The sequence below is a fragment of the Penicillium canariense genome (genome assembly GCF_028826845.1).
Source record: "Penicillium canariense strain IBT 26290 chromosome Unknown utg000007l_segment0_segment0, whole genome shotgun sequence".
In the NCBI taxonomy this organism is placed as follows: Eukaryota; Fungi; Ascomycota; class Eurotiomycetes; order Eurotiales; family Aspergillaceae; genus Penicillium; species Penicillium canariense.
In genome coordinates, this window is record NW_026622734.1 from 2,028,861 (window position 1) to 2,052,582 (window position 23,722).

The 23,722-nt window shown below is 53.8% G+C and overlaps 9 protein-coding genes across 9 annotated transcripts; 2 read left to right on the plus strand and 7 right to left on the minus strand.

Moving 5' to 3' along the window:
• Positions 1-385: 385 nt before the first annotated feature.
• Positions 386-1,920, minus strand: rho3 (Rho family GTPase RHO3; the record flags this gene model as incomplete). The annotated part of the gene is made up of 7 exons (XM_056691875.1): positions 386-504; positions 559-760; positions 826-1,078; positions 1,129-1,132; positions 1,200-1,327; positions 1,385-1,667; positions 1,827-1,920. 7 exons carry the CDS (start codon positions 1,918-1,920, stop codon positions 386-388), a joined length of 1,083 nt encoding a protein of 360 aa, XP_056539581.1.
• Positions 1,921-2,349: 429 nt separating this feature from the next.
• On the plus strand, positions 2,350-4,043 carry N7482_009752 (uncharacterized protein; the record flags this gene model as incomplete). The annotated part of the gene is made up of 4 exons (XM_056691876.1): positions 2,350-2,393; positions 2,462-2,620; positions 2,678-2,738; positions 2,802-4,043. The coding sequence occupies 4 exons, from the start codon at positions 2,350-2,352 to the stop codon at positions 4,041-4,043; spliced, it is 1,506 nt and encodes a 501-aa protein (XP_056539582.1).
• A 1,621-nt stretch (positions 4,044-5,664) lies between these two features.
• N7482_009753 (uncharacterized protein) lies at positions 5,665-7,282 on the minus strand (the record flags this gene model as incomplete). The annotated part of the gene is made up of 4 exons (XM_056691877.1): positions 5,665-5,859; positions 5,928-5,955; positions 6,288-6,857; positions 6,948-7,282. The coding sequence occupies 4 exons, from the start codon at positions 7,280-7,282 to the stop codon at positions 5,665-5,667; spliced, it is 1,128 nt and encodes a 375-aa protein (XP_056539583.1).
• Positions 7,283-8,463: 1,181 nt separating this feature from the next.
• On the plus strand, positions 8,464-10,307 carry N7482_009754 (OTU family ubiquitin thioesterase; the record flags this gene model as incomplete). The annotated part of the gene is made up of 7 exons (XM_056691878.1): positions 8,464-8,718; positions 8,791-8,877; positions 8,926-8,989; positions 9,045-9,310; positions 9,371-9,642; positions 9,704-10,153; positions 10,208-10,307. The coding sequence occupies 7 exons, from the start codon at positions 8,464-8,466 to the stop codon at positions 10,305-10,307; spliced, it is 1,494 nt and encodes a 497-aa protein (XP_056539584.1).
• A 584-nt stretch (positions 10,308-10,891) lies between these two features.
• Positions 10,892-11,596, minus strand: N7482_009755 (uncharacterized protein; the record flags this gene model as incomplete). The annotated part of the gene is made up of 3 exons (XM_056691879.1): positions 10,892-11,133; positions 11,198-11,493; positions 11,568-11,596. The coding sequence occupies 3 exons, from the start codon at positions 11,594-11,596 to the stop codon at positions 10,892-10,894; spliced, it is 567 nt and encodes a 188-aa protein (XP_056539585.1).
• An 859-nt stretch (positions 11,597-12,455) lies between these two features.
• On the minus strand, positions 12,456-17,161 carry N7482_009756 (putative ABC multidrug transporter; the record flags this gene model as incomplete). Its single annotated transcript, XM_056691880.1, has 6 exons — positions 12,456-13,241; positions 13,308-13,956; positions 14,015-15,047; positions 15,104-16,412; positions 16,484-16,542; positions 16,600-17,161. The coding sequence occupies 6 exons, from the start codon at positions 17,159-17,161 to the stop codon at positions 12,456-12,458; spliced, it is 4,398 nt and encodes a 1,465-aa protein (XP_056539586.1).
• Positions 17,162-18,817: 1,656 nt separating this feature from the next.
• Positions 18,818-19,621, minus strand: N7482_009757 (2-deoxyribose-5-phosphate aldolase; the record flags this gene model as incomplete). Its single annotated transcript, XM_056691881.1, has 1 exon — positions 18,818-19,621. One exon carries the CDS (start codon positions 19,619-19,621, stop codon positions 18,818-18,820), a length of 804 nt encoding a protein of 267 aa, XP_056539587.1.
• Positions 19,622-20,153: 532 nt separating this feature from the next.
• N7482_009758 (uncharacterized protein) lies at positions 20,154-20,675 on the minus strand (the record flags this gene model as incomplete). The annotated part of the gene is made up of 3 exons (XM_056691882.1): positions 20,154-20,348; positions 20,468-20,549; positions 20,620-20,675. 3 exons carry the CDS (start codon positions 20,673-20,675, stop codon positions 20,154-20,156), a joined length of 333 nt encoding a protein of 110 aa, XP_056539588.1.
• Positions 20,676-21,193: 518 nt separating this feature from the next.
• On the minus strand, positions 21,194-23,462 carry N7482_009759 (sugar porter family MFS transporter; the record flags this gene model as incomplete). Its single annotated transcript, XM_056691883.1, has 11 exons — positions 21,194-21,352; positions 21,422-21,548; positions 21,612-21,708; positions 21,764-22,069; positions 22,124-22,214; positions 22,269-22,711; positions 22,765-22,810; positions 22,861-22,925; positions 22,981-23,121; positions 23,185-23,329; positions 23,382-23,462. The coding sequence occupies 11 exons, from the start codon at positions 23,460-23,462 to the stop codon at positions 21,194-21,196; spliced, it is 1,701 nt and encodes a 566-aa protein (XP_056539589.1).
• Between the last annotated feature and the right edge of the window lie 260 nt (positions 23,463-23,722).

A 23,722-nucleotide genomic window follows, 5' to 3' on the forward strand; every position in this document is an offset into this window, starting at 1 on the left:
TCGAACACCCCGAGGAATATAAGTCAATCCAATAAGCATTATATAGGTGTATCTGAAGGGCAGGTGGAATAATAGTAAAAATAGAGAGCCAATCTCGCTGAAATGCTTCGACAACCCCAAGGTGGAGCCATGCAAAAAGAAAAGAAGGTACTGCACACCCAGCCAATTACCTAATGTGCCTGTGCCCCATAAAGAAAGTGGTAGCTGTCGTCACAGCAGAAAATCTCATCAACAGAAAATGCATGGGGGAATCAACGAACTCGAGAGCAAAAACGTGAGGGAGGAGGGGGAAACCGCAGAGCACGCTGGGCCTGAATCCACGTTCTGCGAAAAAGACACAACGTCATTGATACGCGTCACAATGGGGACAGTCGGATCAGATGCTTTAAAGGATGACACAGGACGGGCCGGATCCGTTGCCCCCGGCCGGTTTAACCTCCAGGGCGACCTTGGCCGCTTCATAGAAGCTTTCTCTGATACCGCGGTTCTGGACGGCCGAGCATTCTGTCCATCTGTCAACTAGAATGTTCCCACTCGACGGAACGGCGTGCTACATACCCAAGTACTTGACGGCGCCAATCTCCTTCGCCTTAGCCAGGCCCTGATCAAACGTGATTGCGTTCGGGTTATCGTTCATCTCGTCATCCTTCCGCAAGTCGCACTTGAGTGCGGTGAGCACGACTCGCACACCGGGGCAGTTCTCGTTGATTTCGGCGATCCACTTGGATCCGACGTTTTCGAAGGAGTCGGGGCTGTCGATCTATAGGTATATCCAGCTATCAGCCCGGGGTCTTCCCTGGTATGAGCCGGTTTTCAGTGTCTTACACTGAAGCAAAGCATGAGCACATGCGTGTCTTCGTAGGACAGTGCGCGCAACCGATCAAACTCCTCCTGTCCGGCCGTGTCCCATAGCGAAAGCTCCATATGTACATTATCGACAAAGATATCTGCGCGCGTGAGTTGAGGGGCGTGAAAGGGGTAGTATGCGTGCGTCATACCGTGGACGTAATTTTCTATAGCCAGATAGTTAGCGATCTGACTGTGTCTTCGACCCTTAGGGGAATGCGCATACCAAAGACTGTAGGCTCACTGCGCGAGGCCATACAGCGGTTAGTATATCTCGCACACCCGGCTTAGAACCGTTGAGTTCTAGTAGGGTGTCCTTACTAAACTGTTGGGAAGAATCTATCCGCGTAGACAGGCGTTAGCTATCTTCTCTTGTCGGAGGCGTGGGGGAGGCAGCTCGAGAGGGGAAGAGGCTGCTGGGATTGCGCACCCTCTTGTAAACACATTCAGCGCAGAAGTCTTGCCGCAGGCACCGTCGCCTCTATTGGATATCTGTTAGTACCTGCTCCGACGCCCAAAGAACCTCGGCCAAACTGACAGCAGCACCATCTTGCGCTGGACGACCTTCTGACGTCCGCATAGCTCCATTGCGACTAGTGTGGCCCAGGGGGAAATAGTGGAAGTCGCTAGAAAGATAGTCCGAATCAAAGAATCTATAACAAGGTCGGTCTCGGGCGCGTGGGCACGGAGGGAGAGGCGAGCGGAGGTTGGATCGGGGAGGAGGAGGATTCCAGCACTGCCCGAGTCGATGACATCGCGCCCTGAACGGGATCGGCGAAAAAGGTACCACGTCCCCCCCTCTTCTGGTCCACTCTGCTCGGCTACAAAAGTCGCCAAGTTCACTCAGTCACTCCATGGACCAGTTCTGTGCCTGGCGATGCTTTTGGTATTGTGTTTTGCGTTGCATTCATGACGGATCCTGTCGGTGGTTTTGACAGGTGTAGGGGGCCACCAATCGGTCTATGCTATTGTTCTGCAACCTTGCTTGTCGCCAGTTTGATTTGCAACTTGCTGCCGCTCAAGTGTTACCAGGGCATGGACCTGAATCAATTGCCGACTGAGACTACGATTCATGCCTGAAGTGAGGCCAATTTAGCTTCATGCGTGCCGGTGCTATAGAACGATGACCAGCGCCATGCGCCCAGGGGTCCCGTACTCCACCGGCTTCGGGTGCGCAATGATTTTGCCCGTTTCAGGCCCCCCGCCGGATAAAGGGAGAAGATAGAACAACAGCAAATTGTCTCTGAGTTAGTGATAAAATTGAAAAAAACACTTGAAAACCGAAAACATTCGCGGGTCGCGGTGGCTGGTTACCAGTTGGTAGCCTCAGGCGGGGAGTTGCGATAACTAGGTCCAAGGCGGAGACTCGCAGCTCTGCTCACTCGTTATCTTCCCCAACCCAAAGCTTCTCCAAACACTCCGTCACACCTCCCTCTCTCCGCTTCTCCTCGCCACCTCTTTCGTTTGATTTTTCTAGCGTATTTTGCACACCAGCTCGACAGGATGTCTGATGACGATGATTTCATGCAAGACTCGGCGGACGAAGAGTACCAACCCCCGCCACTTCTCCGCTTCGTGCCATTCCTCGAGGCTAACCGGGTGCTTGTGAACACAGTTATGACTTTGAATACGAGGACGATGAAGACGACGAGTCCGGCGATATCGGAATCGAAAACAAATACTATAATGCGAAGCAGATGAAGGTGGACAATCCGGAGGAGGCGGTGGACGAGTTCCTCGGCCTGCCTGCGATGGAACAAGACAAAAGCGAATGGTACGAACATCACCCCAGAGCCACAGTGCCGTCGGCATGCTGACCCACGGTGGGTAGGGGGTTCAAAGGATTGAAACAAGCCATCAAGCTGGAATTCAAGCTCGGACGATATAGCGATGTAGGCCATCACTCTCCACGACCCCACGGTCTCACGAAAAACGTCTACTCACTCCTTTTCTAGGCCGTCGAACACTACCGAGAACTCCTCACATACGTCAAGTCCGCGGTGACTCGCAATTACTCCGAAAAGTCTATCAATAATATGCTCGACTACATCGAAAAGGGCTCCGACGATGCGGAGGCATATCAATGCATGGAACAGTTCTACTCCCTCACCCTCGACTCCTTCCAGAATACCAACAACGAGCGACTCTGGCTGAAGACGAATATCAAATTATCCCGGCTCTGGCTGGAGCGAAAGGAATACGGCCAGCTGGGCAAGAAGGTGAAGGAGCTGCACCGGGCATGCCAGCGGGAGGATGGAACCGATGATAGCAGCAAGGGCACCTACTTGCTCGAGCTGTACGCCTTGGAGATTCAGATGTACGCCGAAATGAAGAACAACAAACGCCTCAAGGCACTCTACCAACGAGCACTGCGTGTCCGGTCGGCTGTACCCCACCCGAAGATTATGGGCATCATCCGAGAATGCGGCGGCAAGATGCATATGAGCGAGGAGAATTGGAAGGAGGCGCAGAGTGATTTCTTCGAGTCGTTCCGCAACTACGACGAGGCGGGCTCGATGCAGCGAATCCAAGTGCTCAAATACCTCGTTCTGACCACGATGCTCATGAAGTCCGACATCAACCCGTTCGACTCGCAAGAGACCAAGCCCTACAAGAACGACCCCCGGATATCCGCCATGACCGATCTGGTGGATGCCTTCCAACGCGACGATATCCACGCCTACGAAGCCGTCTTGAGCAAGCACCCGGACGTGCTAGCCGACCCCTTCATCGCGGAGAACATCGATGAGGTCAGCCGGAACATGCGCACGAAGGCCATCCTCAAGCTGATTGCCCCATACACCCGCTTCTCCCTGCAGTTCATCTCCAAGCACATCAAGATCTCCGTGCCCGAGGTGCTCGAGATCCTCAGCTTCCTGATTCTCGACAAGAAACTCAATGCCAAAATCGACCAGGAGAACGGTACCGTGGTGGTGGATAGCGCGAGCGACGTAGAGCGTCTGCGCGCCCTGGACGAGTGGAGCTCCTCCCTGAAGAGCCTCTGGCAGACCGCTCTGAACGGCGAGGGTTTCCGCCCCGAGGAGGGCGGCCACGGCCACGGCCAGAGCGGTCCGGTCTTCCCCTCAGGCTTTGGTGACGACTCCCCTGTCGGCTACCGGCCGCTGAACCTGAACCCGCATCCGAGAAAGGACACTCGCGGCCGGCCGTTCGGAGGCCAGTTGGCAGGCGCGTCGTAAGAAGGCCCAGCCGGACCGCAATGCCACGCTAGCATGGGTTCTGGTTGGATAGAACGACCGCAGGTGTCTGGGACCGGCGGGCTCACCATCTGCTTCGAGGGCTTGGGCCGCGCGAGTTCTCACCTCCTCGTCACTTTGCACGTTTGCCAGAAAGCAGGAACTGGGTCTAGACACCGGGCCACCCCGGCTGCCCTGGAACGGGTCGAGCTGGATGAGGTCCACGTGGAAAAGGGGGGCCCGAGCCCCTGTCTATCCCACGTCTCACGTCTCACATCTCACATCTCACATCTCACATCTCACATCTCACACCTCACACCTCACACCGCGCTTTTCTTTGTTTAGTTTTGCTGCCCGCGTTTTGGAACGGCGGCCGAGCCCCTCGCCGTTCGGGTGGTCTCCAAACGGAGCAGGCAGGAGGTCCGGGAGCACGCGCTGGGCAGCACGGGAGGCCTTTTTTTTTTTTTTTTTTTTTTTTTTTTTTTTTTCTCCCTGACAGTTGTCCGCTCTACGTGAACCACCCCCCGCAATTTAGAGTTGCTGTGGCATAGCATAGGCGATAAAATCTCATGATAAGATGAACTTTGAGCGCTGGACTCCTGGCTACGTGAAATATGACTACGGAGTACATCCAGTGAATGCATAGTATTTCCCGCTTCCCGCACTATCACGGCGGTGTCGGGATCCCGGTTGCCCTCCTGGAGGTGTAGTTTTCTTTTTCCTTCCAGAAACGACAAGCCGAACACGCAATGTGTCCTGTTCGGCCATCGTAGGCTGGCTCGGCAGCAGGGATTTTTGTCCAGGATGCAAAGTCCCAGCCCCTCCACAGTGCCCCGTCACCCAACCCCTTCCCGCTCTGCCACCAGCGCTTGTAGGATGCAACCCGTCCCGCCAGCGGGAACTGCTAGCCCCACCGGCACTTCTGACAGTTGATAGTAGCCAGTGGGAGAGATCCGGTAAGCGGGCCATGGCTCGTTTCTCGCTGGGGTTGGGGGTTAGGGTTGTCAGCGTGTCGGGTCTGCGCCAGAACGGAGACCCTCCGGTGCATGGATCCTGGAATGCTGATCGTGGACGGTGGACTCTGAACTTTGACGGACAAAGGAAGGGGTCCGAAGCCGAACATGTGGACGCGATGGGGGATGCATGTGAAGGCGGTGTTAAGTTGCCCTACCGAGTCTAAGCTGGAGCCACGGCACGGAACTCGATGTGCGCTGCATGGAAGTTCTGTCAAACGTCCACGGCCAAGCTGGCTAGAAGCTCCGGAGCTAAGGTATGTACGCCATGACTAGCAAAACCTGAGTCATGAGCAGGGCTTAGATGATTTGCGGGCTTCCTGCGACCTTATCTGAGTTTTGGAGGTCCGGTGATGCGCCGTGAGGGCCGGTCTAGCGCAGCAGGTACGGGCGCTTCTATTTCTGTTTACGAGATCGAAACGCTGGGCAGGTCGGCTGGGGTCATTGGGCTGATCGGTTCTGTGTAATGGTGGATGTAGGATGTATTGAGCTCGGCCTCTGCCTCGCTGGTTCCGCTCAAATCAAATGACGGATCTGATCCCGGGGAAGAGAAGCAGCAGGGGTATGCTCAGCTCCAGCACGTCCAGCGAGAGAGGCAAGGAGGCAACCTGTCAACTGCGGTTGTTGCCCCGCACTGATCGCAGCACGAGCGGATCCATGTTCTTAACGGTCATCAGAAGGGCCGGTGGTGCAAGGTGGAGGCGTCGTTGGGTTTCGAGTTGGTAATGGGGCGGAGGGCGGTTGTGGTTGTGGGGCTGGTGGGACGCCCAATCGATCCCACCCAGGTTGAAGGTGCCGGATGGGTTCTAAACTTCATTAAGGGTTCACCTCGACCATGACGCATCTACCAGCAGGAGCCAACAGATCGGCTCACAAAGCCGGAGTCGCCCAGGCGCACGTCCCTGCGATTCCGATCACACATCCAGCCTCCCCCCGTATCAGCAGGATCCTAGCGCGGAGTCGGGTGATGGGAGCCAAGCACAGGCACCGTGCTGTCTATGGAGACTTTGCGAGAGTTTAACCATAAGGCCACAGACCATAGCTGGGGTGATAGTAGCCATCCTGAAATCGTATATCCTCTCGCCATGGGGCGGTGGCCCCATGGCCAATCGTACGGGTCGGATGGTCCTACAGCACATGGAGTGAAAGTATGAGACGGAGGACCAGGTCCTTGACTCGCCATGCAGAATTGCGGTTTGCTGGATCGACCTGTGCGATGTTTGATCGAGCTCACTGCAACACGCCCCGCCCCAATTCACGAATGATCGAGCGCCGCATGCACCGGCGGCGTGGTCTCCGATGCGCCGTGGGGATTTCTCGGGAATGAATGAGCATGAGACTGGCAATGCATCCTGCTCGCCTCGCATTCGCATCGGGGGTGGCTAGCCCAGGGACTAGGATTGCCACCTCTCGTGTGTAGAGGGAGTTCGTACAGGGCAATCTGGCGCGCCGAGAGATGTGTGGACTGAGATCGAGCTGAAGCATAAGAAGTACGGAGCAGGCATCGACCAAGACCGAATTCGACGAGTTCGAGGGGACGTCCTCGGTACGGGGGGGGGGTGGGGGGTGGCCGGAAGGGAACGCCTGTTGTCTGGGGGGCTTCAAGTACTTGTTCTGGCTCTTCAATCCTAGGGTTGGAGGCGTACAGAGTGGAGAGGCGATCATGGACGGGGCATGGCGAGTCGCGACTGGAATTGGCAGGAGAAGATCGGAGGAGAGAACGGGGAAGTCCTCGGTGAGGAGAAGGCACTGGGGCGTGGCAATGTGGACGTTCCCCTGCAGCGGGTTGTTGGGGTCAAGTTGGCTGTAGGGTTGTGCTGGCACCTCCGATCAGCATCTTCAGCCTGGGATCGCATGTTGCTGAATGGTCTGGACAGGCCCGCTTCATTCTGACGCTCCACGGGGATTGGATTCGGGATTATTTCCAGCAGACGGGCTTTTCTGGGCCTCTGCAGGCGTGCTTTCCTTATCCTTCCTCCGGAGCATCGGGATAGCTCCGCGCTGTGTGAATCGCGCGCACTGCCGGAGATCGAACCCCCCCCTCCTGCTTCGTGTGGTTTCGTCCACTGGAAGTGTCTCGACAACCCAATCCCCGATCGTGACTGTCGGCCACTCGGGGACATCCCCCTCTTCGCCAACAATCTCTGCCACTTTTTCCCTCTCGACTCCAATCTCCTTCTTCTTCCTCCCCTTCTCAACTACCTTTTCTTCCTCCTTTCCCCCCTCCATGATTAGATCATCCACGATCGTGGAATTGTGCCCGAACGGACAACTCGTTAAGGTCTGAGCTTTCCTTTCTCCCCCTGGTTTCTGGCCCTTCCCCCACCCCGATCGCTGCTTTCTTTTCTTTTCTGGCGTCATCCAATCCCCCTGGTCAATCCGGGCGGCTCTTGTCCCCCCTCCTCTTCTTCAAAGACGTTCCGTTCCAACTTCCAGACCAACCGATCAAACCCACCCCCCACGCGATCTGGTCTGTCTGGCTGGCCCTCCGGCTCCATCCTCGGGAATCGGGAATCTTCTCCGTCGGTCAACCATCGCTTGGCTTCGCCTAACTGGAATCCCTGCCTCCAAGCTCCAAAGCCCAGGGTGGATCCCGTTGGTGGTTCGTGCACCCCATCCGAGGTGGGAGCGCGGATGATCCCTTCGCTGCCGCTGCCAACCACATTTCCCCGGCGGGTATTGCAGCCGCTGAAGGTCACCCCGAGCACGAGCACCCTGACATCATGTTCTCATGTTGATCCTTTCATTGTTTTTACCTGCAAGGCTGGAAGAGTCAGCCTATAACCTATCCCTCAAAATGTGACGCCTTGTCATCCCTCCCCACCCCCACCTCCGGTTTCTGCTTCTGCTTTGTTTCTGGTTCGGTGAGATCCTCCTGGGCCCGCCTCGGACCTAGGCCCCTCGTTACAAAAATACTTTTAGCACCCAGTCCAATCACATAGCATATCAGGAAGGAGCACAAAGCTGTCCACCATCTCCCTGCCGTCGCCCGGCAATCCATCATTCCCTGGCCCCTGGTCTCATTAGCGGCCCGATGTTTCATGCAATCGTGCTCTAGATGTACCTTGGATGATCACATTGCCTGCATATTTTGTCTTTCCTTTTTTGTTTTCCGTCAGTTCATTTGTTCGGATCGTCATCCTTAGACTAACACATAGTTTAGATCCAGAGTGCCGGGACTTGCAGCGTTGCACAACGAGCACTGCCGTGTTTTGCACAACGAGAGGAAGGCCCCAGGGGAGATGTCAAGTTGCCTGCAGTGAGTACAGCGATGCCGTTGGTCTAGGGTTTCCATACTAATTCACAATCCAGGTCGCTGAAGCATAGAGACTCCCGGGGGTGGATATCGCCTCGACTTTTCTAAGCCGCCTAGCTATCTCTCTCCTCTCCACTCTCCTCGGCTGTATGCGATGTCCTTGTCAAAACTAGTCTGGAGTCATTTCGGTCCTCACCATCCCTTCCCGGAGAAACAGAAGTTCCACGGCTTTTACCGGGACGCGCTTGCCCCGCCAGCGCTTTCTCCTCCGCTAGGCCTGTCATTATCGGCCGCGTTTGCGCCCCCAGGAACCGTCACGATGAGCAACTCGAGCAACATGAACGCGCTGTCCCCGGATGAGATGCAGCGTTTCCAGAAGCTGTCCAATGAGTTTGAGCCAGAAGTACCGGTAGGGACATGAGAAGACGTCCAGAGAGAAAGAGCAAGCGCAAGAGAGAGCCGGGACTGATCGCGGTGATAGGGGCTTTTTGTGTCGCCCAAACAGTCGAGCCATAACATTGCCCTGGAATATGCCAATGCAGACCCCACTCTGGCAACCAAAACCAACGTCAGTGTCGGACCGACGACGATTGCTTGTGATACTGACAGAGAATAGGCCCTGGCGGTGACACATCCGATGACGCGCGTCATGAAGGGCGATGGAAACTGTGGCTGGCGGGGTAAGGAACATCGCCCCACCCGAACAAAAAGGACTCCCCGCTAATGTCTGTATAGCGGTGGCTTTTGGCTATTTTGAAACCCTCTTTGCCCTTCGAGATCCCCTGCGTGTACAGCGGGAACTGGCTCGCATCAAGTCCCTTACTTATACCCTGGACCGAGTGGGCTATGCCGACCATCTCTATGAGATCTTCATCGATGCCACGGAAGAGATCTTTGCGCAAACCGCTGCGGCGATCCAGAATGGTGATCAGGACGAATTGTTCTTGGTCAATGCCTTCAACAACGAATACAAGTCGAATTCAGTCATAATGCACTTTCGGGTATGCCACTCTCGCCAGTCGGATGAGGATGACCCGTTGATAACACTGACCCGGTGGTAGCTTTTGACCAGCGCTTGGATGAAGCTCAATCCAGTCCGGTACCAGGCCTTCTTGTCGTTGCCACTGGAACAATACTGCGCCACGGAGATTGACACGGTGAGGACGGAAATTGATGAAGTGGGTCTGCAAGCCTTGGTCGACGGTGTCATTGAAGGCGCTGGGTTTGGAATCGAGATCCTTTATCTCGATCGGAGCGAGGGCGACGCGGTGACACCACACCAGCTCTCCTCCAACTGCCCCAGTGGAGCCACCATCCGTCTCCTGTACCGACCGTAAGGCGATTCATCCCCAGACCTTAACCCGGCGACGAAGCAATTGACTAATTGCCTGTAGGGGCCACTATGATCTCATCTACCGCGCCGAACAGACTGTGAATATGGCACCCGTGGTCAACTACCAATACGCAATGACTTCTAACTATTCCCCTTGGGACCAAGGTGCTCTCTCCTTCGACGTCAACTCGCACTTGATGTCGATCCCCAACCTGATGGCCGACCCGGCATTCGGCATGGGCGCCCCAATGTCCCCGATGCCCTCGCTCTCGCCCCCTCCAGCAACATATCGAATATCTCCTACCCAGGACATGTACCAGTCTCCCATGCAGGCCCATGCACCCGTTCCTTCAATTCCGGTCCCCTCCCCTCCGCCTGTCCTGCCGTCTGCGGCGCCACCGCCGATGACCTCCCTGCCCAGCCGTTCATCGGATGGCCCGCAGATTCGGCTGAATCCGTTGGTTATGAAGCCGAATTTGAACCAGCTCCCGGTGACTGCACCGTTTAAAAAGTGAGTGTCTCTGTCCATTTGTGCCATCGTCAGTATGGTCATTGACTTGGTTAGAAGTTCGCCGTACAACCAGGCACATTTCCAGAACCAAGACTTTGAGCCGATCCATTGGGAACCGAACGACACCCGCAGATATGACGGCTCTCGAAGATGAAGTCACGAAACCCCATCCCCCCCCCCCCTTTCTAAAAGGAAATGCGGCAGATTCCCACCGGGAATGTCCTTGTTTCAGTTTCTTTCCATCTTGTTTTGCGTGTGGTGTGTCCGAGACCTGGACTTAGCGTCTCTCCCTTTGGTTTCCATTCTCAACCTCTTTGTTCCATTTTCGCCCACCCTTCTCCTTCACGTGGGCATCTAGAAGTGCATCTTTCGGGATTGTTATGAAGCCCCGCCTTCGATCCTGACTGTTGCCTTTTCGCTTCTTTCGCTTTCGCTTTCTCTTACCGGCTTTCCTTGATGACAGTCTTCTTAGCGTGAGGTGCAGCGCGTTGCATGGTCTGAGCATTTGTCCTGCCCTTTATCCTCTTTCCAATTTCCAAATTGTTACTTACGTCCGAGTGGCTCTACCAAGGACACGCGATACGTGTACTCCCTAAGCTAAGAATCGAAACAGTTGATGTGAAGTGGAGGCAATTTTAACAATTCTCCATGGCCCACCCTCATTGTCTATCAGTAGAGACCGCACTATGTACATAGGGTATATTACCAGCGGCGTTGCTGACAGGACTGGGCCCGGGCCTATGCAATTGCCTCATCCGTGGCCTCCAACACAGCATTCACCATCTCCTCCAGTCCTTGATCCCGCGCCTCGCCCTCTAAGTAGCCCGCCGTAACGAGTCGCCCCAGCGCATCGCCAACCCAATTCTGACTATTCCAGTCACCCTCGCCATCTGCGATCGGCGTCCCTGACACCGTCGCCCGCAGCGATGACACCGGCACCGTGTCCGGTATACAAGACACGAATATTGCACGCGCAAGACCTAGAAGACAGCTTAGACATGTAGACGTACAGTATGTCGAGTATGTCGGGACCGTATAACATACCGGTAGCTTCAACAGGTAGCGCCGCATTCACGCGCTCCGAGAAGCTGAAGAACCCAGTGGACCCGACCACCTCCATCATCGAGGACCTGATCTCGCCCGCACTTCCGTCTGTGCCGGCATTGATATTGAACCCGGTGCTGGGTGCCTGTGCCTGTGCGTCGAACTCGAAGTACAGCGCCGTGTGCCGGTACCGCGCGTCGTCGAGCGGCGAGGCGACGAACACTAGAATGGAGAGCTTGCTCGGCATGTAGAGTGCGAGCTTGGCGATATTCGATGCATGTGGTTCTGGAGGGACGCTGTTAATGTTAAGGCACTGTTAAGAAATGGAGCTGGCTGGCTGGCTGGCTGGCTTTTGCAGACGAGGTGATACCGGACCTCGGGATGACGTCCGGTGTTCATGTTTCCTAGGCGATTTTTTGACGGATCATGTTTCTTGTATTCCGAGCGTAATATGGAATTCTGAGATCCACTAGGACCCAGCATCTCCATTACGATCGATTCCACCTGAGAATGAGAAGCATGGATACCACCAATGTTATGACTCTAAACAATACATAATTACCACAGTAGACAGGGCACCTCAGAAGTGTGGACCCTTGCCATGAACCAGGTTCAAGTTCGATGGTCCAGGACCGCTTTGCCCGCCTTCGGAATGCCTTTGGGTGTCATTGTACCTACCTTTATAGATCATTCCTGAACGAATCTTGTAGTGCACTGCTGAAGGCCTCATTCAACCGTTCAAACTTTGAAGACACCCCTAGTCCAGCACTGGGTTTAGTGTCTGGCTAGAACAGATAAACCGCTTGCATAGCAATCTATTACAGCTCTCTAGAGACACTGTAGACACTCTCAAACGCCTCGTTCTCAAAACACGCGCTCGCATGGTCGCAAGGTCAAGAAGGGTTTTCAATCTAGATGGCACTAGAACTGCGGACTGCGACCCTGGCGAGATATGCAGTTGAGAGTTTATACATTTTTGATATACTACCCTCTTGCTTAAAACGCCCTTCAGAGTATAAGGAGACTCTCGGAAGCATGGTGGATGAGTGACGGCAAGTGGGGGATGTAAAACTTGCGAGGACCCTAATGGCGATTAATAGTATTTCTAACTAGCCGGTTTAAATCTATTGCAGTCCGAAGAACACCAAGAAAGACAGAAGAGAATAAGTGTGCAAAGTAGCAGTCACGATATGAACAGACGAATGAGTGAAACATGGACAAAAAAGAAAAAAAAAACGTGAGGTGATTAATATGGTGATTAGTCCTTAGACGTGGGAAGTCGAGAGGAAACAAGCTTTTGCTTGATGCTCTCGAGGTTCCATCGCTGCACCCGGAACAGATAGTACAGCATCGTGGCCACGAAGATATTGAAGGCGACAAATGCCCAGCCGATGCCAAAGTTGCGCCATCGCTCGGTGTAATAGATTCCAGACGCCGCAATGTACTGATCCGCCTTTTGGACTGCGCAGAAGCCACAGTCCACAGTAGCATTCCAGTCCACCAACTGGCCCCCTGCGAGCTGAATGTAATCGCCAAGATACTGCCCACAGGTCTGGCCAGAGGGGGGGTTGAAAATAGAAAGCTCGGCTGAAGAGCACACGACGTCACGATTATGCAGCTGGGTCGAGACCATGGCGCTCACCCAGTATGTGAAAGGAGAGACGCGGTACATGAAGATCCAGAATCCGGGCAAAGCGGATGGGGATTGCATAACTCCACAGAATGTGAGCGACATAGCGAAAAGAAGGACGACAACTGCACTGGCGGTTTCGGCATCGGGAAGAGCGGCAATCGCCATCTGTCCGAAGGTGCCTGCGTAGATGAAGAACTGGATGCAAAGCAGAAGGACGGTCACCTGGCTCGCCGAGCTCGGTATGCCGACGACGGCGTAGAAGTAACATGCGTAGATGAGAATGCCAGTCACAATCATGTATGGGATTTCAACAAGAATATTGGCGATCAAAAACGCTTTCCAGCTGTAGGCCTTCGACGGCCGCTCGCGAACTTCGTAGAGAGAGCGTTGGGTCACGAACAGGGGCATTAGCTGGGAACAGTTAGTTACTTTCTCGTGGACTATTTCTCGTGGCCAATCAGTGTAGATGAGACAAACCTGTTGAACCAGGGACGTGAAGATCGTGCACAGCATGAAGACGGAGTAGATGATGGTCTGCATCCCCTGAAGTGATGGCTTGGCTTGGTAGAAAGAGAACCCAATAAAGAGACCTGCAGCAATACCAAGTCCCCATTTGGCCACAATGTATGAAGGCATCCGCCAGTATTGCTGGAAGACTCGACGGGTAACCTGATACAGCTGGAACCAGAAGGGCATGGCAAATTCAGAACGAAGAGCGGCTGCATCTTCAGGGCCAGAACTCTCGCCTTGCTTCTCCTTGTGAATGCGATCGATTTCAGACTGAATCAGGTGGCTTTCCTTGCTTTGCTTCCAAACATCGAACCAGTCTTCGCCTTGGGGGTTAGTACGAGCATTCACAACATCCAGCATGAACTCGGCCGGGTTCTCGCTGTCGCCGCACTTTCGTGCGCCATGAGATTCGAAGTAGCCCAGCAGAGTTTGCGACTGTTCGCCGATTGGCCCAAAATAAACGGTCTTGCCACCGCGAGCCAAAAATAGGAGCTGGTCGAACTGTTGGAATAGAATAGCACTCGGCTGGTGAATGGTGCAAAGCACAGCCTGTCCGTGCTCGGCTAGCTTGCGAAGGAATGAGCAGATAGCCCAGGAACTCTGTGAGTCCAGACCACTATCTCATGCTATTAGTAAATGAGATTGTTATATCAGGCATAACACGTAAGCCATACCTAGTAGGTTCATCCAAGAACAGAAGAAGCTTGGGCTTCGCCGCCAATTCAACACCAATAGTGAGTAACTTTCTTTGCTCAACATTCAATCCTTCGCCAGGAACGCCGACGATAGCCTCTGCAAAGGATTCCATGTTGAGCATGCCAATCACATCCTCGACATAGTCATATTTCTCCTTGATCGAGACGCTCGCAGGTTGGCGGAGCAGAGCACTGAAACGCAAAGACTCGCGCACAGTGGCGGTCTCGAGATGCAAGTCCTGCTGCTGCACATAGCCCGTCTTGCGCTGGAAGCTCGCGTCGAGTCCATTTCCATTGACAAACATGTCACCACTCACCACTCCAACCGAGGTTCTGTGTGCTAGGACATCAAGAAGGGTTGTCTTTCCGGCTCCGCTAACACCCATGAGCGCTGTGAGGGTACCGGGCTTGACCCACCCGGAAACATGATCCAAAAGCCGGCGAGGTTCCCCCTTGATTTCAATATCATAGCACACCTCACGCCAGGTGAAGATATCCGTTTGAGGCTGCATGGCTGACATTCCCTTTCCACCTGCCTCCTCGGTGGTGGATAGCCTTGCAGGCACTGTATCGGCGCTCTCAACATCTGATTCCGACTTGCCCTGGCCACGGCGCATGTACGCGGGCTCGTGGCCGCGACGGAACACCAGGGCTTCTGCGGTACTTGTTGTGGAGGAGTTCAGTTCGCAGGCAATGAAATAGATTGCCATGAAGCCGATGAGGAATGCAAAGAGAATGCCGAGGTTGCGCCATACATGACTATAGCTATACTCGTAATTGACCATGATATATCGGTCACCGCTGACGGTGGTGTCGCCTGCGATGGAGCCGGAAGCAGAGCAGGCGAATGAATTACCGGATAGATCAGCGTAACTGGGAACAAATTGGGAACAAGGGAATTCCCTCCCGTGGAACTCGTTCGCGATCAGAATTTCGAAGGCGTAGAAAATTGGATTTAGGTAATGAATCCACTCAAACCATGGATGCATGGACGGCACGGGTATGACGAAGCCTGGGAAAGAGTCAGCCCGAATAATTCTCAAGGATACGCCAGAAAAGGAATCATACCTGTATAGACCACAAGAGCAAGAATCATAATACCAGCCAGACCCATAGCTTGTGAGACGGTCTTCGTTATGGCAGCCAATGTCCGGAAAACAGCGCTCATCACGAAGGTAACCAGGAGGGTGACTAGGAAATAGAGGAAGAAGTTTCCTGGCTCCCGTCGAAGACCAACAAGGAAGTAGACAATGATGTTAAACACCACAGACAAACAGAATTTAACAGGTATGTCAGCAACCACGCCAGCTATAGCCTCGGTTGCGGGGTGGTAAAATGCGTAGGAGTTGTGTTTTTCAACAATCGGGCGTTGAGCGTACAGACTGTTGATTTCACTCATGGCTGTAAGGGCGTTCAGGAGGACGGCGAAGAAGAGGGCAGCACCCTTGGAGATGAAGCCCGAGGTAGTGTTGGGGGAATCGTAGAACACGGAACCAATGATCAGAGCCATGATGATGTTGCTGACAATGGTAGACACTGTTGATGCAGCATCATTCCACAGTCGTTGATAGGCCCGAACTGTGTTGAGCTTGATCTGCATAGGAACGCTGATGATATATGGGGATTTGGGCCGGGTGTGGTCAGCTTGTTTGTTGCGCTTCTGCTCCTGGAATTCGACAGCAGCAGCCTGGTCATCTCCGGCCGGGTACTGCTCCTCGTATGATGCTATCTCGCGTTGCAGCTGCTGATACTCGGCGGATTTGAGCCACGCACTCTCAAATTCATCTGGAGTACGTGGTACGCGACCTTCCATACCGGGCTTAGCACGACGCTCCTGCGGGTTGGTTACCGATGTCAAAAAGTCTCCGGTAGTCTGTCGTGCAGGGCATTCCCAGCCCTGCTGCTCAAAGTATGCCTTGGCTATGGAAGCAGGGCCATAGAAGACTTGCCGTCCTTCATACAATACCGCCACCTTGTCAAATACATCATAGATGCTTTGGCTGGCTTGGTAGGCCGCGACGGCATGGGCCGAACCAGTGAGATCCGATAGGAGTCGGAGACTCTGTACAAATTTCAACGCAGTGGCCGAGTCCAGTCCGCGGGTGGAATTGTCCCAGGCAGCCAAAGGCGAAGCCGCGAGGGCCATCTCAGCGATACTGACACGCTTTCGCTCCCCACCAGAGACACCACGGATGAAGTCATCACCGACTCGGGTGTTGTAAGTGTGACTGAGGCCAAACACTGCCATCACGACTTGAGCCATGTATTTAGCAAACTCCGAGCGCGACATACCGTCGAACCGGTGGGCAGGGGTGCGAGTGGCCGCGGCGAATTCCAAAGTCTGGCCAACCGTGAGGTTGGGGAAGTGTCGGTCGACCTGAGCGACAAGGCTGGTAAGTAACTTGGATCATATCGTGGAAGATGGGTGGTCATGATGTTCTATCTTACCTCCTGATTGTATACCATTTCGCCCTTGAACTCCTTCGTCATCCGCTCTTGGGTCATTCCTAAAAGATGTGCATCAGTTAAGAAACATGGCACCGTTCCAGTACTGGAGGACTCACCATTATAACTGATGACGCTTTGTGTATCAAGATCCAAGCCATGCAGCTCTCCACACAGCGACTTGAGGAAAGTGCTGCAGCCAGCACCAGGTCGACCCAAAACCAAAAGCAACTCGGACTTCTTGAGGAGACCGTTGAAGTCCTTGAGGATGCGTCTGCGAGGAGAATGGGCATCACGAATCACCTGTGGCAACCGAAGGGGCGCTGTCAGGAGGGTCGAGACTGTTTCCTGGAATTGCAGAGCTGCCCCTGAACCATACACGTTGAGCTGTTTAAAGACGATGCCCATGTTTTGACCCTGCGGACCCTCCCGAGGGAGATCATTCATAACGGCCTTGAGCCATTTGTGCAGATCGAAGCCTGGTGATTGGGGGTTGAGAGACTCATCATGTTCCGCGATGGACGCCAAACGATGCCCAAGGGTAGACTGGCGGCGAGACTGCTGGGTCGCAATGTGTGTGAGGGTTTCAACTTCATCCGGTTCAATCCAATTGATCGGTTCGTAGGTTAGTTCGCCAGTTTCATGTAACGGGTTCTCTTCGCAAACGGCGTCTGAAGACATGGCGAGAAAATCAATATCTGACGTTCCGGCCAGACGTCCAGGAGCGAGTGTGAAAGGGCTGAGACAATGAATGTAGTCAAAGGGACAAGGAAGGCGACCAGGTCAATTGGGGATTCGATGATTATATACGTAGTATCAGCTAGTTACTATCTACGATTTAACTTTTGAGCACTGCTGAGAAAAACCTAAACCCCAAATGGACCCAACGTGCCACTAGATGGAGTTGGAACTATTAGTGAAACTACATCGGCTTCGGAAAGGCTCCAGTGTTCCCGGGTGTGTCTATTGAAACAGTGGAGATCTTAAGGCCGGAAAGAGATGATCTTCGGGAACTCGACCAGCCGGTGCCCCATCATGCAACAGGAACCTGAAATGCCGGCCACCCATTGGCTTCGGCATCCCCCAGGCCCAAACGGTGGTGGCGCTGGCACGCGTCGACCATCATCGATTGGTCGAATCGCGACGTCGATCCGCTGACTCAGCGGCACTTGGTCCCCCGGAAAAAGGAGGTTGCCCGTACTTCTTTCTACGGGGCTCCGGTCTGTCGGGCTGTCGGGCTGTATATACGGGCGATCCGGCATGGCTGCCTGGGACGCGAGCTGGAAGATGCTTTACAGTAAGAATAAGCATCAGCGTCTGTTTTGACTGTTACGCTTGACTTCACTCTACCCGAGGTGGATCGCCTTCAGCCACAACACAACTCTACGAACGAGCGTTAAGGCACCGAACGTGAGGACCAACAACAATTCTTGGCTTGGTCATAACGATCAGAAGAACGAAGAGGCTATGCTGATATAGGTGCCCTGAGATGACCGTTGTAGTTCTAGACCTATCTGAATCACGCTATCAGCGATCTACTTCGTATAGTCCTCAGCACAGGTCGGGCTGGGAAAAGTGCCGGGCAGTGAGCGTAAAGAACCTTAATAACATTAGGCTAGCAGTTAAGTCGAGCCGCTTAATAATGTCGAAACGCAGGTGGCTCAGATCGGAGGTAGTGAGTGCAAAGGCCGGGACGTACTCTTACCGATCCGCCTGGCCCTACGAGAGGGGACCGCCGAGATCGCCAGGGACCCACTGCCCGGACCGGCCAAGGATCGGATCCGAACCCACAACATGCAGAGTCGGGGGTCAAATCCCGTTCGCCGATGCGCGAAACACTGCAATCGCCCCTGGGCGTGCGAGCCTGCCAGGCATACAGTAGTTAATAACTGTTTTTCAGGTCCGGTCACGAACCACAGAGGATCGCATCCGACACCCGTGCCAGCACCAAAGGTCAAAAAACCCGTCTATACCTTCACGTCATGCGGTTGGAACAAAGGGGTGCACATGGTCCACAAAGTTTCAAATGAGTAAAGACGTCATCGCCAGTGTTGATTGCGAAAGCATTGTCGCAATAACGTCGTGAGCTCTGCGTCTTACTCCACCCTCCGCGCGGCAGCGACACTCATGGAACATCTCATGGGATACTAAACTACGTATAAGGGGAAATGGGAATATATCTGACGATGTCCAAGTCGGTAGATTGGGCAACGAGATTTGCATTTCTTGTAGCGTGTGGCTTTGCGACGCGATGTCTTTGGCACCACTGGGGTCCAGTGGTGTCAGCATCCCAACCGAGAATACCCTCTTCCGACGGAGCTGCCCCTGGAAGGAAACTTAATATACAGCATGGCTGGCTCCCTGTTCCAGGATCTCCCCCTCATCGAGCTCGCGCACAATGGTGATTCCAGCGCTGGTTCCAATGCGCGTTGCACCCGCCTTCACCATCCGCATGCTGTCAGTCGCATTTCGGATTCCACCGCTCGCCTTGACTCTGCAGTGGGCGTGACCGCTGGCCTCGGCAGCGAGACGCATGGTCGTGACTTGATCCGTCGTGGCGGGACCTTGGTATCCAGTGCTTGTCTTGACAAAGTCCACGCCGGCCATGCAGGACACAATGGTAGCAGCAATTATTTGGTCCTTGTCTAGCTCCGATGCTTCGATGATAGCTTTGAGAATAATGGGTTCCGGTGCGGCTTTGCGCACCGCGAAAATGTCGTCGTAGACCGATGCGTATCCGCCGTCCTTTAACTTCGGGTAGTTGATAACCATGTCGAGCTCTGTTGCTCCGTGGGCGACCGCCTCGCGAGCTTCACGAACTTTGCTCTGTGTATCATGAGTGCCCTCCGGGAATCCCACCACACAGGCCACCCCGACGCTGGGCGTGTCCTGGAGGTTGGCAGCAGCCCGGGCAACATATCCGAGTCGAACGCAGACAGAAGCAAAACCGTACTCCCGCGCTTCATCACAAAGGAGATCAATCTGCTCCGGTTCGATTGGCTCTTTCAAAAGAGTGTGGTCGATCATCCCCGGAATTCCTAGGGGGACTGGTGGCAGCGATAATGACCGCTGGGGCACCCGCTCCTTCACCTTTGAAATCGCCGCCGTCCACTCGGCGTCAGTGGATGGAATGCACGACATGCTGGACGTTTCTGCAGAGTTTGCGCGCAGGTCATCCACGCCACCAGAATGATGGGGTTGACATCCGCAACTCCGCAATTGCGAGAAGGAGGGGGTCGCTGTCACGTGCGGGGTTGAGGCTCATCATGACGAGCTGTGATTCATCTTGACACGCCGGCGATGATGTGGCGGAAGAGGCGGATTCAGTGGCTGGGCAGATATCAGGTACTTTGTGGCGGCTTTGATCCATGCCTATGCAAGGCATACACCAACGATCAAACAGATAAACAAAGGTATAGATACGATACGGATCTTGTTTACATGCTATAGATAGCCCATGGGGAATGCAAAGGGTATCTAGAAGGAAATCTTAGCACTCTACGAAACCATAACTCAGAATACAGGAATCCAGGCACTGAACGGTTGCGTTTGTACGTAGATTCAATCGCGTAGGACTGTAGACGCGTGACTAAGAACCATCACAGCGTTTTTTCTCAGGCACGTTTTCGATTATTTCCCATAATCAATCTCACTCAGCATTTCAGCAGTGGCCTCAGCGGCAGCTCTTGCACTCCGGCCCTCGGACATCGTCCACCCGTCCAATGCGCGGGCCGCTGCCACCACCTCCGCGACTCACGTTGGAGCTGGAGGAGCTGGTACGCGCACCCCAGCCGAATGACGAGCCTGATGCAGTGTTTCTATTGTGGATATTGAACTGCGAACCCTGGGCGGAGGCGTAGGAGTCGAACTGTGGGTGGAATGGAGTGTCAGCACATCACGGCAGCCAAGAAAGTTGGGGAGGGAGGGGGGAAAACCGGCGCCAGCCAGGCGGCAGCGCGACAGAGATTATGTAGCGGGGTTTCGTACCGAGAAGAGGCTCACGATGTAGAGTCCGAGGAGGAGATAGACGCTCTCAGTGAAGCGGTTGAGGCGAACGGACAGTGGTGGGCTGTGTGCGTCGTAGCGGGTTAGCAGTGACCTTTGAGGCCAAAAGTTAAAGTTGATTCGGAGATACTCACCTCGAAAGGGCCTGCCCGTTCGAGACGTAGCTTGGTCGGGGCTTCTGCGACGACATGGCGGTGGTGATGATGGAAAGAAGGGAAAGGAAGTGATGGAAGTTGATGAGGTGGAGTTATCGGGGGCCGATAAGGCTGCGCGCTCCACCACCCGACGATCGCTGCCCCGGCTACTTCTCGAGGGGCTGAGCCGCCTCTGTTCTCCGTTTTGTTCTCAGATCATTATCTCGAAAGCAAAGATACGCGGCAGGTCACAAAATCCAATTCGAATTTCAGCTGTTCATACTAGCAACGTAGCGAATATGAACATGTTACTATGAAAGGCCAGGTGAGAGATATAGCGAGATCAAAAAACTAATGACAAGATGTTGATACTGAACATTATTCCCCATATGTTAGATTAGATTCGAGTCTAGGTATAATAAATTCTCTTCCCAGAACGTTTAATTAACGAACATTTATGGACTCTGGTGGAAGCGATCCATTGAAGATCAAAATCTCTTCACATTGGAAAGTATGTGGGGTATTCAGGTATTGTTCTCAAGCGTTTATAATACTTTGCACCGCCGTAACAGTATCAAGCAGCATTGAAAATCTCTGTTTGATGATTCACCGGCTTCAGGTCGTCATCTTCATCAATTTGTGTTCCACGGAGCTCCGACTCAATGTGCTTGATGCGCTCCTTCTCTTCATGTGCAGCCGTATCTCCGAAGATGAGGTCCATATCTTCGAGGGTCTGGAAAAAGATTTTTGGTAAGTCTAGAGCATAGTGAATTCTGGTAGATAGGGCTGTGGCTTTACGTACCTTTCCGCGAGTCTCAGGAATACAGAAGAAGGTGAACGCTAGGGCCAGGAGGCAAAAGGCTGCAAAGAAGATGTATGTGCCCCAGGTAATCGAGTCAAGCATATCCGGGGTGACAAGACCGATGATACTAGTTACAGCACGTTAGTACGTTATAGGGGTTCAGGGATGGGCTGTGAAGGCGGGTACTTACAAGTTGCACATCCAGGTAGCTGAGGTTGTGATAGAGATAGCCTTGGATCGGATGGAAAGGTTGAAGATCTCAGACGGAAGGACCCAGCCAATGGGAGCTTCGGGGAAACCGATAGTTAGTGTAAAGCCCGGGGAGTCCTGGGGCTTACTTACCAAAGGAGTATGAGAAATTGATGTCATAGATATAGATGAAGGCAATGCCGACCCAGCCAGCCGACTTATGGTCCATCAAGTGAGAGCCATAGCCTCCAAGGATACCACCAACAATAGCCAACGAAATACAGGTACCGGTGGCACCGGCCATTAATAGCACACGCCGTCCCACCTTGTCAATGAAGAACAGCGCCGGGAGTGTACTCAGGCAGTTGACGATGCCGTACACGCCGGTGGCTAGAAGGGAAGTTGTGTTGCCATCGAGGCCGAGCTGGCCAAATATGGTCGGGGCGTAGTAGATCATGGCTGTAGGAAATTGGTATGTGGTGGTCCAGGAGTCTCATAAAATAGAAAACATACCGTTGCAGCCCATGAATTGCTGGAAGAACATGACGCAGCATCCAATAGCCAATCGCTTGAAGCGGGCCCAGGTGGTCAGGAACGACAGGTACTGTTACCGCTGTCAGCATTGATGATTCTTAAAGCGCAGACCCGGGCCACAAACCTGAGCAACATGCAGCTTAAATCCGGACAAGTTGGGGAAGTGCTCCTGAGCAAATGTGTTCTCGAGCAGGATGGATGCGCGGATCTCGAGATACTCGTTCTGAAGGGCAGGGTTATCGCGATCTTGCCGACGGAGCCTCGAGAGCGCGGTAAGCGACTCATCGTCACGCTCCTTCATCATCAGCCAGCGTGGGGAATCCGGGAAGAACAGCATTCCGATTCCCAGTATGACCGCAGGAACAATCTGAATAGCCAGGGGGAGACGCCATGATGCTTCAGACTGGCCAGTGCAACCTCCATCAGGTACATCCCGGTATGGATCGAAGGCGGGCTTGGAGGCGGTTCCACCGGTATAGGGTACATTCGGCGCACAGCGGGATCCACCGATATAGTTTGTGCCATAGTCAATCCAGTAGCTGATCAGTATGCCAATCGTAACGGATACTGTATAGGTCAGTACGTGTTGTGTAGGACGATATCCAAGTATGAAAACCAACATTGTTGCACGACCACGAGGCCTCCACGAATTTCAGGGATCGAAACCTATCCATAGGTGAGTAGGATATCCCAGCCCAGGTCCAAGAGCGGCTTACCTCAGAGATGTACAGTGGGACGACCATTGTGAGCATGCCAACCGCCAGTCCAGCAACTGCGCGTCCTAGATGATCGGATATTCAGTCGTGCTCCAATGCTCATCTGTTCAGGGCCCTTACCAGCAAAGAGCATTGGGATGTTGACGGCGGCACACTGGACAGCAGATCCAATCACAAAGATCACGACGGCCACATTGATTGATAATTTTCGTCCAATCCGGTCGGCAACAGGACCGTTGATCAACGATCCTAACCATGCCGCTGGGAGAAGGTCAGTATGCTCCCGTTCCCTCACCTGAATATTCTACAGGCGAAAGAACTCACCGAGAAGCAGAGTCGATACAAACCATCCCTTGACCCTGCTGTCAGAGAAGACGTGCGGGAACCGGGCACCAAAGGACTCCATGGTGATTACGCCGCTGATCACGCCCTGGTCATAGCCGAACAACAGACCACCGAGGGTCGAGAACTGTCACCGCATCAATGAGCATTTCGGCTTCACAGCCAGGTCTGACACTTACCGAAGCTACACCACAGAGGTAAGGATTCTGCATTACCAGGCCAAAGCCGCCCTTGGATGGATTATTCACCGTTGAACCCATGATAGCGACTAAATTGACTACCCGTCCGATAATCGATACCAGGTTTCGAGGATATTTGGGCGCGAGGAAGCTGGTCTATATATGCGCCTTGATCCCTAGCCAGGAAGCAGAAGACGAGCCTCGAGCCAGCTGCCAGGCCAAGAAAACAACAAGACGACAGAACTATAGGACCACGATGCTCCGGTTTTCCGTGCTCGGAGTCAGTATCCTGCGGACTGATGTGCTCCGGCCAATAAATAATGACGACACAAAATACTGGG